The following is a 12,958-nucleotide window of genomic DNA, read 5'->3' as shown; positions in this document are numbered from 1 at the left end:
AATACAGCAGCTCCTCATTCAAGCAAGACCCCTTCCCACAGCTCTGGGAGAACAAAAAGGCTAAAGTGTAAATGAGATCAGTGTCGGGAGCATTACGCACATGAATATTTATCAAGGGAGACCAGGCAGGGGCCAATTTGCTGCCCTCCTGCAGCAGCAGGAGCTTGGTCATCAACAAGTGGTAGGAAAAGGGTGGGTAAAGGGGCTGGCCTGTGCTTTTGTGTGCACAGGGGTGGGCAGGATGCCGGAGAAAGCCTGTACCTGTGTGTGAGGACAACTGCAGGACACATCAGTTAATAACGACGCTGAGAGGCTTCTGGGGTTTGGGACAAAAGCTAAGTGCAATGCAGTTATGAAGCAAGCATACAATGTCCCTTCCAGCCATGCAGTCAGCTTGCAAGATGCACATATGGAATAAAACCCTTAAAGAATTAACTGGAAGTTGTTACCATTCCTTGGGCATGCCGAAGTGCGCACAATAAATCTTTTTCCTGAAGGAAAAAGCAAGGTTAAACCAAACTACAAAGCCCATCAAGCATGAGATTTACAGCAATCTAAAAGGGTTATGGGTTCATTTCTTAAACAGTTGAATTATGGCTGCTTCTGGGTATGGATATATTAAGCACGCTGACCCTCACAGTGCTGCAGGGAGCTACGGGATGAGCAGCAATGGAGAGATCGCGCTGGTTATCGTTTTTATGTGCATTTCAAAGTCACTTCCGAAAAAGAAGATGAGATAGTAGTTGAGTATTCCAGCCACGGACATGAGGAACAGGAACAAAATGATGCGCTTTCCAAACAAGTAACCGGGAGTGCTGAGGAGACAGAAAGGGGGGAAAGCAATCCATTAACACACATCACCTCACATGAGAAGCCCTCAGAATTTGGACTCCGCTGTTGACACCAGCTGAAACACCTCGGGGGCTGAAACAAAGGGGGCAAATTTCTGCTCGGCCTCGCATTGCTGCTCTGGCCAGCTGTGAGCTCTCACATGCCATTTTCAGGGTCTGGTTGGGTCTGGATTTGGCCTCCCGTGCTCCGCACAGGCTGCTGCTTACAGAAGTGGCTCTTCAGAGGGACCCATATGTTTTCTCATCCATCACAGGCTGCGGCACAATCTTGTTTCACATGTGCATAAATTTTATCAACATAAAAGGAGGATCTTGTGCAAATAGTGGCACAAACGCAACAATGTGTGTTTGCGGAGGCTGTGGGCAGGAGCTGCTGAAGCAGCCGCTCTGTTCCTGCAGCTCCCCTGCCTCCCAGTGCCACCACACCTCCCACATAGAATCACAGAGTGGTTTGGGTTGGATGGGACCTTAAAGACCATCTAGTTCCAACCCCCCTGCCATGGGCAGGGACACCTTCCACTAGACCAGGTTGCTCAAAGCCTCATCCAGCCTGGCCTTGAACACTTCCAGGGATGGGGCATCCACAGCATCTCTGGGCAACCTGTGCCAGGGCCTCACCACCCTCTCCAGGAAGAACTTCTTCCTGATATCTAATCTAAACCTCCCCACTTTCAATTTAACCCCGTTTCCCCTTGTTCTGTCACTACAGGCCCTTGTAAAAAGTCCCCCCCCAGCTTCCTTGTAGCCCCTTCAGGTACTGGAAGGTGCTATAACGTCTCCCCAGAGCCTTCTCTTCTGCAGGCTGAACAAGCCCAACTCTCTCAGCCTGTCCCCATAGCAGAGGTGCTCCAGGCCTCGGAGCATCGTCGTGGCCTCCTCTGGACTTGCTCCAACTGGTCAATAACCTTCTGATGCTGAGGGCTCCACAAAGGTGCTCTGCAAGTCCTTACCTCTGAGTCCTTTCCCCGAGGTAGCCCACAAAGTACTTCTGCCTCACAAACAGGTACATCAGGCCGGCAAAGGCGGCAGGAGCTGGGAAAAGGGTAAAACAACACGTTACAGACACCAGCACAGATATCCCCGCACATACCATCCCCGTCTGCTGCCTGGGCTACAGGATGGTCTCTGGAAGCAGGACAGAGACCTTTATGTGGGAAACGGAGCGCTCACCTTGCCATCACACCGGCTTCTCTGGAGACTTTGGGGGTGTAATCCTGCCTGCAGCTGCGCCCGCTGCACAAACCCGGTGTGTGCCATGCTGGGCTTAGCAAGGGAGGTGATGGCTCAGGCTCTGCCTCCACCAGAAATAGAAGGCAGCCAATAGATGTACTTCTCTGGGAGCAGGCGGAAGACTATGCTATGGTCCAATACTGGGCATGTAAAAAGGATTTTCCCTTTTTCCCCCTAAATCTAGCTTTCTCCACACAGGCAATAGCTCTTCTTCTCTGAGTCAGGACACTCCTCTCTTCCAGAAAGAAGAGCTACAGACCCCAGGGAAGCACTCAACTTTCAGAAAACTTAAGTTGCACTAAAGGGGATCATATTTGGAAATGCAGGTAAATACTCCTGGGCTGACCTCAGCGCTGGGAAGGGCTGGCAGCTCTGACAATTTCTAGATGAGCCCATTTTAGTCCTGGGGATGAATAACACAGCATCCAGCATCCAAGTACTAAACCCTCCACCCAAAACAGAGGGATCTCCCCTGTAATGCCTATATGGGAAATGTCCCTGCCCCAGACTGTCTGGGATCATGTCTGGGAACATGTCTGTTGGCACAAAAGTTACCAGGGAGTGTGCTGCTAAGGAAACAAGCAGCATAGGTATCTGCAGGACAGCCGTGTGAGACTGGTCTCCCTGCTGTGGGAGAATTTGGTCTCTGGAAGCATAACCTCCAAATGCTCGCTATCCCTTGCGGAAAGTGGTTCAAGGTCTGAAGTCCCATGTGTTACCTTGGCTGCAGAGAAGGCCAGCACACCACATCACAGCCAGAAACGTAGGGTACGCGTGTCCACAGTTCTGGCTGGAAAGAAATTTGTCAGAGGGAAATCAGAACACGGGGAAAATAGAAACAAAATCAACATGTTTCATGAGCAAAGGATGGCGGGGTGTCAATTTGGGCTGTGCTAACGCTGCTGCCAGGGGCTGGCTGGCGTGTCCCTGCCCGAACACCAACGGCTGCCTCACCCGCAGGCCAGCTTCCCTGTTTCCTCGCTCGGATAAAGGATGCCTTTGTCCTGCCTGATGAGGAAAACCAACCGCCCTGTGCACATGCCTGGCACCTGTGAAAGCTGCTTTCCTCTTCTAACCTGTTTGATCATGGCTCGTGCATAATAGATGCTGTGTGCTTTTTTGGCTTGGAAAGTCCTTGCAATTAAGTCATACTAATCAGGTTATTGCCATTGAAAGCTGCATGAAACCAGCAAAAGGAAAATCACACTGCAAATAGGAGTGTCTGACTGAGTTAATGTGCCTCTTTGCAGGGGACAGGAATGATTCCCAGCTGGCTCCTTCATCTGGGAATGCTTTCTGAGGGGGAAACACTCTGCCTTTGGCAGAGGCCACACACCTGTGAAGGGCAGCACTTGGACGTCCTGTCCAGTTTCAAGCACATCATCAGTACTTCATGGGTAACAAAAAATATTTTATGTTCTTTTCTCTTCTGGGTTGGAATTAATTTTCCCCTCTGCTCTCTCTGAAGGGATAGCAAAGACAAGAGGTATGGATGTGGTGGAGAAGTGGAGAGCTGCAAGCCAAGGGAGCTACTCGGGTACCACGGGTTTTGTGTGAGCTTTCTCACTGACCTGCTCCTCAGCAAGTCAGCATCTCTCTGTTGGCTCTTTCCTTTTGAGCTGCAGTGCCCTTGGGACACTGGTTGTGCTTGTATCACACTACCAGCACTAGCTACTGTCAGGCAAACAGGCTCCCAAATGAAGGGATATAAGGGCTGCAAGTCCAACAGAAATACAGCACCTGGTGTCCAGAAAGGAGCTGGGATCATCAGTAAACATACCGGAGAACCGCAGGTCTGCACATCACAGCAATGGGACTGCAGAGGAAAGCTTGCCTCTGAGAGCATTTGGGGACCACGTCTAGACCCCAAAAGGGTTTGGATTAAATGCTAAAGCAGAGAGAGATGAACCCTGCTCCACCCCCACTACCTCCTCCGAGCTTGCCTACTCACTTGGCAGTGTAGACGCGGTCAAAGGCGGAGGATCCCGGCCGCTGGAACCCCTTGCCATTGCAGTGTTTGCTTTCATGCTCCACTTTGCTAGCAAAAAATGCTGTTAAAAAACACAAGAGTATTCGATCTGAGATGTAATTTGGAGATACTGCAGAAGCTGGGCTTTGTGGGCTCAGCTGTGTTCTCATGAGCATCCAGGCTGGATGGCAGGAGGGGACGCAGACACGTGGAGGTGCAGGATGTGGCCAGCATGCTCACTCTGTCACTGTACTATAACCAAACTCTCTGTGCAGGGGTGCAATGTGATGTGGCCTCAAACATCCCCATGTGTCCCTGTGTGACTTGCAACAGGCTCTCACCTCTGACCCTGGCTCCATCCCAATGCAGCACTTCTGGCAGCCCACACCTCTGCTGCAGTACAGTCCAGACTCCTCCTTTTGTGCCCCCAATGGGAAAAAAGCTTTCTAGACAAAGCTGCCAAAGTCAGCTCTCACTCTCTAATAGAGCAGGGAGACAAGGAAGTCTCTTCTCTTTCAGTGAGACCATTTGCCAAACCAGTGAACCTGCAGAACTGGTTCCTTTTCCGAGAAGGCACATAGAAAACCTGGTCCTGATCGCTGTGTCCTTATTGTGTGCATCATCCTTTTAAGTAACAGCCTTGAGTGAGGGTGTTAGCTGCTGCAGAAATGCAGCACCTCCAGATAATGTATCATGCGCTTGACAAACGCCTTTTATCTGATGACACTAAACCAGAGACCATCAATCGTCTGTCTCAATACACCAGACAGAGCCCGGACAGGCTGCAAGCTGAGAGCATCAAGCTACAAGTCGTGCATCCCATCTCAGTGTACCCAGATCACCCTGTGGTTTAGCATATCAGCCAAAAATATATATATAAAAGATAACCCATCAGGCTTTAGACATTATTATAACAACAGAGGTGTAACTTGATAAACTGCAGGATTTCATCCCTGAAGAGTTTCCTCTTTTTTCCCCTCACTGGTGTTGTTAAATAGGTCTTTTGTACTTCCTCTGCCTTTGCGAAAAGCTTCTGAGTTTTTTGGCCTTCCAATATTGCATGATTCCCTGGAAACATACAGCCTTTCTCCAGAAGAACCTGCAGAGCTTTAAGCCAGCATCTCCACCCTGAGCCCGGCTGCAGGCCCTCCCACTGCCACTGGTGCGGGGCACTGGGCAGCTTCTGGGGGACCTGGCCCTGGAGGACCCAGAGCAGACAGCACAGCCACCAAAAGCTCCCAGCATCTCCATCTGCATGCCAGCCTTTGGCATGGGGTTGTTAACCTGCCTACAGGGTCTAGGAAGACCTAGCTGAAGAGGACTAGGTTTGGTGGTAATGTTTTCGTACAGTGCAAAGCTGCTGTCATGGAAAACCACTTCCTGCGGGTTTGGGACTGCATGGGCTCACTGGGATATCTCCTTCCTTCCTTCTAGCATATATGTGAAATCTCTAGAAGATGCCAACAGCTTCAGAGAAAACCGAGAGTAAGCTATATGTATCTGCCTCTTTGCTGCCGCAGGTGCTGGCACTCCCCAAATTCCAGTGTGCCACTGCAGAGGCTCCGCGATGCTGAGAGCCATCAGGCTGAACACAGACATGTCCAGAGTGATGATGGTCACTGAGGACAAGGACCTGGAGGTGACGGTGGTGACACTCCTGGTGGACAGTCTCTGGGATCAAGGCTGGGCAGGCATGTGAATGCTGGGCCTCCTGGGAAGGGTCTGGCTGTGGAGGTCCAGGCCTTTGTCCTGGAAGCTCTTGCTGTCTCCAGTGTGGCGGGTGGGTGCTTGGTCAATGGACTGGGCAGCAGGGCAAAGGACAGAGGTAGGGTTATCATGCACACCCACACCATGAGTGAGGAGGAGGCTTTGTGTCACCTCACTTGAAAGACACTGCAGAGTGTTGGGGAGGTGGATGTTTTCCTTCTGTAAACAGTATGTGACAGAGGGAAACAGAAGAAAGGCACCTCAGGTCAACCCATGCCTCAGAAAGCTACCAGCATGAGAGAAACCACCCATTGAAGTGCTGATCTATCTCCATTGATTCAAGAAAGAGCTTAGACAACCACCTTGCATGAGGTATGCATCTCTTAGCTAGTGAAAATTCCTGGGTCAATTACCTCCAACCCACCACAGCGATGGTATTTCCTCAGGACCATGTAGACCCCCAGCAGAGGGCAGTGGATCAGAGGGGAACGCGGCATCTAACCATCATACAGAGAGGTAAGGCCTCCTGCTTCAAGTGAGCTTTATGCCCTGAAAGTGGCTCTCTGGTTTTGTGGCTCCTTAGCCCTGTCCACCTCACATGCTGCAGTCCCCCAAAATCTTCCCAAAAGGGAGCCCAAGAGGTAGGACCTGGCTGCCTGAGGTTCAGCTGGGACAGGAGCAGAGCTGAAAGACCACATGGAGGGGTGGCTCTCGCTGCAGGTCTGCTCTCCCATCTCAGCAGCCCTGGGCTCCTGCTAACCTGGCACTGGGGAAACGGGAGGCTGCAGTGTGAAGCAGTTTGCAACACGGTGTTATATTTCCTGCTCTTTACTCTGAACATCAAGGCAAGGGGGTGGTTTCACAAGCTGGCATGAGAAGTGAGTGGAGTAGGGCTGGAGCTGAGGGGTTTAGTTCAGCTCAGCTGCACCAGGAGATGATGCCCTGAGGCTCCAGGGCTGCACAGGCTGCCCTGAGCCTGAACCACTGCAGTCCCACACTGGCCAAGTGAATGCGCAAGGCTTCAACCCAAGCCTGGTTGTTTCACAAGTTCATGCCAACAGAAACCGTGCGCTGATGCTCCAACCTAGCGAGTGCTGATAAATGTGCAGGTTGCCCCTTCTCCCCGCTGACTTTGCTTTGCTTCCTTCATCCTGATCTGCTCAGCAATGACCACTGATTTGTCCTGAAAGCTGCTGAATTGCAACATCACCCTGATGCAAGAACAAAACCTGAAGCTACATGTGTGATTCAGAGGCATCCGGCCATATGAGTCATTCTGTAGGATATGGAGATTCCCAGCATGAACAAGGTGACCGTAAATCGATGTCAGACTGGGGTGGTACCACAGCCCACCTCCAGCTTCAGGGAAAACAGCATTCCCCGGAACTGCTTTCTAATTCTGCACCAGATGCAGAAAAGCATATAAACCTGAGTTTACGCGGTACTGATTTCACATACTTCAAGACAGTCAAGCAGAGGCCCAAGTGCTTTGCTGAACCAGAGCCATAGCAAGAGTTCAGTACAACTGATGTCCCTTGACAAGCATTTCTACGACCTTAATTATTGCATTCATTGCAGGACCGCTTATCAGTCTGGTCTTTTAGACAGAAAGCCTGGGAGGAGGAGATCAGATGATGCAAGGTCTGAAATCATAGTTTAGGGCTGTGTGTCACTCGTGCTTGGCACACTAAATCCTCTGCCGAGCATCGCGCTGCCCGTTTACAGCAGTTGGGTCAGGAATCTCACAGACAGATTTCCATGAGATGAAAGTGTGTGTCAGGCTGCAAGGCAAATGCCTGAGTTTCAGACTGAGAGGAATTAACCCTGTATATAAAGTAATCTGGTTAAATAGGGAGAAATGTATACTTAGATTTTTTCACCTGCGGTATGTACGCTGATCTCAACGTGCCATATTCTGGTATGTCACACGCTGTGCATTTACCAGAAAACAGCATTGGGTTAAACAGTGTGGCATTTAGTGCCTATGTTGAAACTAAACCAGTGTGCATCTCTTTTTTTTTTTTTTTTTCCTCTCTGGCAGCCAGGCTTCTGCTGAAGCTACCACCACTTCCCCTCTGTGCAGCAGCCCAAGAATAGCCCATTTCCTCAGACCGAACAAGGGTCTGACGCTCAGTGGGAATCTCCCATCTGCACCAAGAAGGTTTCACAGGTTTCTCGCATTTGCATCAGCACCCTATCCCACTGCATTCTCCTGGAACCTGGGTGATCTCAGTGCAGCTGGGGCAAAACTCACTCCCTCTCTGTGTTCTGGGCAGAATTTTCTCCTAACGTGGTTAAGTACTTGTAAGAGATGACGATTAAGCCTGTGCAATCAGATTTGCACAAGAGAGAAACCTGGTTTAGTGGGTTTTTCTATTTAAGAAATATTGAAGAATAGCAGGGACCATAGAGGCCTGAATAAGCACTTAAAAAGGAAACTTCTCCATTGCAGGAAATGCGCAGTGTTCTTGGGACCGCAGTTAATTGAGATTAGATGGACTGTAGGACCTGGCGACGCAGGAAAGCAGGAGAGCTGCCTGCCCACAAATAACCAGACTCCTCGGATGAATCGATGCAGTTTTGCCCCCTTCACCCAGCTCTCTGCAAAGTTCTGACCCATGAGAGACCACCGCAGCCCCGGCCCCTGCCCATGGCGGCAAGGTTCCAGCTGGAGAGCTGCCCTGGCTGCCTGGATTAGGGAGTTTAGCCAGAAAAGGAGGTCTCAGTCATCAAATCGAACTGCATATTCCCACAGGGTACCCCAGAATATTAGTCCTTTCAATAGCTGATATATGTATAAAAAATTCATTCTAGCATATCACAAAATAGGACCATGAGACTGCCAAGACACTGCAACAACAAGCATGCAGAATTATATGCTTAAAAGATCATTTCTAAAGCCAAAGTCAAGCCTAAGAACACACGCACTTATAACCAGAGATTATCTATCCCAAGATCAAATCAGCATACATCATCCTGAACTTTTTTCCAGTTCCCTTTTAGCCCGTAAATAAATGATTATTTTTGTCTTACCATTCTGGACAACACTTATCAAGGTGACGATGGCAAGCAGGACAACTCTTCCCAGGGCTTCCTGGTCCATTTTGCGAGAGGGCTGTTGGGGTGGACGGTGCAGCCTCAGTGGCAGTTCAGCCCTGTAAGTACAGAAGGAGGAAGTGAAGGTCTTTCTTATCTTGAATCATGAAACACTTCCTATGGCTTCACAGGAGAGTGGCAGCACCCTGTGGCTCGCTTGCTCGCTTTCTCACTCATCATATACAGATGAAGTGCAGAAAAACAGGAGATTATATGTCTGTCATCTAAAAGGATATGTAATGTGGAAACGTATCTATTGCCCTTACTGCACAGGAGCAAAAAAGCAACCTTGATATCTAAAATACGCCTGAGCATTTGGCTAGCTGTGTGGAAAAGCTGGACCCTGTCATTGCCTGCAACTGCTCGACCATCCCACAAGTAGCTGGAGGATGAAATAATGTTGGTGAGACCCAGTGATGCTGCTGCTCTCAGGTGTGTGCCCTTCCTGGACACATCTCCATCAGCCTCACCAGCGAGGAGACTCCACGTCTCCAGGTCACAAGCAATAGCTCCTGATCCAGGTGGTATATTTGAACGGGCACTACACAATGCTGTGAGCAGCGCAGGTGGGCACAAAGATGTCCTTCATTACCAGGGATGGATCCTGAGTTATTCCCCTACAAATAACTCCCTGCAAGACAGTGGCAGCTGCCAGAATTCAACATTTTACAGGCTGAGACAACTGTACCCCAGTTTTAGCTGTTTGAGCCAAATATGGCTGAACATCAGTGCTGCAGCATGTTTGTACCTTAGCTTCGACCCCATGATGGCAACGGCAGGGAAGCGGATGGCTACAGAAGGTCTCACAGCTTCTGCCAGGTGTCTGAAAAGCATCCTCATGCAAAGCCCACTCGCCAAACGCAACCACTCCGCTCCTGTTTGCCCATAATCTGACAGGGCTTTATGAAAAATCCTTACCTTGAGTAGGGATTTAACACTAATAAAATAACATTTTCACTGGACTGAGCCCTGGACAACTTTTGCCTCAGCTGTCTGTCCATACTCCCCCACATACTATCCAGAAGGTCTGAGTGTTACCCAGCATCCAAACCATGGCCGGGTAGCTGGTTACCTCTCTCTGGATGGTAGGAGTTCCCAGCAGGTGCCAAGCTGCGAAATCCATCGTGTTCAATGGGGATGCATTTGCCTACAACGGTGTTTTTATCCAGTCTCTCCACCATGCAAATTATTATTGTCTGTACTGTTCAAATATGGAAAACTCTCCGAGTACAAGCAAATACACAGAAACACACTGGCTGGAGGACAGGTGATTACCACCGTGAGTTCTGGCCTTCTGTTCTCAGTGGTGTCCAGTGACACGACTGGGGCCAGTGGCCATACACTGGAAAACAGAAGGTTCAACCTGAACATGAGGAAACCCTGCTTCACTGTGAGGGTGACAGAGCACTGAACAGGCTGCCCAGAGAGGGGGTGGAGTCTCCTTCCCTGGAGACTTTCCAAAGCTGCCTGGACTTGTTCCTGTGTGATCTACTCTAGGTGATCCTACTCTGGCAGGGGGGTTGGTCTAGATGATCTCTAGAGGGCCCTTCCAACCCCCTCCACTCTGTGAATCTGTGAATTAACTTAATAGAAGGCAGCTGTTTTCCTAGGATACTTTCCCTATAGCATTTGCAGACATGACTCTGAGCAGCAAGGCCATAAATAGTATCTAAGTTGAGATTTGGCTTGTGATATTGTCTCCAGATATTTAACTTCTGGCAAATTTACTTTATGGGAGAAAAATAAACAATCAAGAACAAAAAGGAAAGCACAACAGCACTTTGAGAATGCTTTTATTAAGACTGAAGTTTTCTTTTTCCCCACAAAACCATCTTTTATTACTTAAGCATCAAAGTTTTTGTTTTGTGGTCTACAGAGCACTGACCATAGCTGGTATTTAATGCTAAGCTTCTACTAATCTTCTGAGGAGGGAAACCTGCCACCTAAAAGCGTTACGGAATTAAGCCACAAGAGGAATATCGCCTGAGCGGAGACCAGTGCTGTGACCATGAGGAAAGGACCTGTGCACGGACACAGGCAGACAGGAGGGAGCTGCTGACGGGAGAGGGCAAAGGAGATGGCACAGGTCCTCAGGGCATCCACAGCAGGATAAATCTCAGCTGCTCTCCCACAGCAGGCACTGATCCTTCTTTCTCTTCTGCCTGTTCTACACCGGTATAAACCTACCAGGCAGCTTGTGGTTGATTTACAAGGAGCAGCAAAAGCAGATAAGACACTCTGAGACAGCAAGCCTCCAACTTTCCATGGAAAACGCACACTCTTCCCTACTTTCAAAGACCTCCAAGAGTGGTTGCAATTTGGCAGGAGTTTTATAAAGGCAGTACGAATCATGTTGCTAAGGTTCAAAATCACCATAATGCATAATTCCTGCCTCTCAGTGTCTCTCACCATATCCTCATTCCCACTTTGCTCTTCTGCTCTGCCCCTTCCCATTCCCATCTCACTGCTGACACTGCTCAGCACTGCAACGTCACTCTGAGGGCTCTGCTTCAGGAAAAGCAGAGGAAATCAAGTGGGTATGAGAGACACTGAAGAAGTCACGTCCCTTTACCACGGCAGAGCAACACTATCGTAAATATAAATGGACAGAGAAGAAACCCCCACTGGGGGGTGGAATACTGTCTTTTCATATCCCTTGGTGCTGGAATAGTTGCAGGATGGAAGGAGTTCTGGCAATTTTTTTGCAATTTGGGGAATTGCCTTGGCAAGGGAGGGCTAAGTGGAGCCAAAATGACTCTGCAAACAGTTTCTGCCATATTTACATGTTAAAGTACTCCCTTTCTCTGAAACCTAAAAGGCTGGGTGACTCTTGCCTCCCCTTCTTTTGCGGTATACACACAGGGACACTGTCACCCCCCTGGTGCAGTGGGTGATCTCCAGGCACAGGTAATTCTGCTCTTCGGTAGCTGCTGTCAGACCCCAGCCCTGCTGCTCGCTGCATTGCTGTCTGACATCCACATCTCCCTGCTGGAGGAAGATAACCTTGACACAGCGAGCCACGAAGCCCGTGAAAATGTGCAAAGCCAGCGAGCTTTTCCAGTTGCACTGCAAGGCTTCTTGCACATTAATCTCCTCCTCTGGAAATCTTGAACAGCCAGTCAAAGTAATCCTTTTGTAGAATTGCTTTCATACCGAAGAGGAAAGGACTGGAAACGCAGATCTATAAATGTCTTTTAGGATGTTCATCTCTCCTCTCATGCACTCTGCTTAGCGCTCGGCTGCAAGGACTCCTGTGGTGTCCCCTAATAAAATAAAAGTTGGAGCGCTCGGCTGCAAGGACTCCTGTGAAAGTGTGTCCCCTAATAAAATAAAAGTTGCTCCTGTGAAGTCCCTATATATAAACGCCAGGTGACACACAGCCGTCACGCTTTATTATAAATGCAATGGGACACAAGACCCTTGGACTGGCCAGTTGACATTAGCAGCATGCTGTGCAAACTTAGAGTACATGTACGTACAAGCGTGTGACTACCTGCCATCACGAGAGTCTGCTTCAGCATCGCATCCTTTCCCAAGCCTGACAACATCACCAAGGAGGGCATGAACAGATCTGGAAATGTGAAATGCAGCACAAAGAAAAGGGCAACGCTGCAGTTTTTTTAAATGCTGTCTTCGTTTTGCGTGGCCAGGAGAATGAAACCGCGGGAGCAGCCAGAGTGCTGCCTCCAAAACCTCCCCTTCTCCACATTTCCCAGAGTTCTTCCTTTTCGTTACTGCCTCTGTACTCCATTTGTCCAAATTCAGCTCAAAACACAGCACTTGAAGACAGTGCCCATAGTCTCTGCGGGCTCCCCGCCGCAGCCTCCGTGTCTTACCCACCGCTCTCCTGAGTGAAATTTTTTTGGAGCACGGCACTGCTGGCATCCCTGTGGCTCCATTTAGTGCCCATTCCTGCAGCGCTCCTGCCTCGCCATGCCATGCCTCAGCCATGCTGACTATTTCTGGTGATTTCTTCGTCCTTGATGTGCCTGGAGACAGTTTCCACCATTAGCTGCTCCCCCACCTTCCCAGGGATTGGGGTGAGGCTGAATAGCCTGTAGTTTCCTGGGTCATCATTCTTGGAGATGGGGGTGACGTGCTTTCC

General features: G+C 49.6%; 1 protein-coding gene across 1 annotated transcript; it reads right to left on the bottom strand.

Annotated features, from left to right (window-relative positions):
• Positions 1–408: 408 nt before the first annotated feature.
• ALOX5AP (arachidonate 5-lipoxygenase-activating protein) lies at positions 409–8,973 on the bottom strand. Its single transcript, XM_010146519.1, has 5 exons — positions 8,791–8,973; positions 4,033–4,132; positions 2,801–2,871; positions 1,802–1,883; positions 409–815 (listed from the first exon to the last, which is right to left on the bottom strand). The coding sequence occupies exons 1-5, from the start codon at positions 8,858–8,860 to the stop codon at positions 653–655; spliced, it is 486 nt and encodes a 161-aa protein (XP_010144821.1). The 5' UTR covers positions 8,861–8,973; the 3' UTR covers positions 409–652.
• Between the last annotated feature and the right edge of the window lie 3,985 nt (positions 8,974–12,958).

The sequence above is a fragment of the Eurypyga helias genome, unplaced genomic scaffold (genome assembly GCF_000690775.1).
Source record: "Eurypyga helias isolate BGI_N326 unplaced genomic scaffold, ASM69077v1 scaffold35582, whole genome shotgun sequence".
Classification (NCBI taxonomy): domain Eukaryota; kingdom Metazoa; phylum Chordata; class Aves; order Eurypygiformes; family Eurypygidae; genus Eurypyga; species Eurypyga helias.
Note: the sequence above shows the minus strand (reverse complement) of the source record. Positions and strands in the feature narration are given on the sequence as shown.

Coding starts and splice junctions, on each gene's coding strand:
- ALOX5AP (XM_010146519.1), bottom strand. CDS start 8,860: ATGGACCAGGAAGCCCTGGGAAGAGTTGTCCTGCTTGCCATCGTCACC. Junction 2,872..4,032: donor GACCGCGTCTACACTGCCAA/GTGAGTAGGCAA, acceptor ATTTCTTTCCAG/CCAGAACTGTGGACACGCGT. Junction 1,884..2,800: donor TGGCCTTCTCTGCAGCCAAG/GTAACACATGGG, acceptor CCCTTTTCCCAG/CTCCTGCCGCCTTTGCCGGC.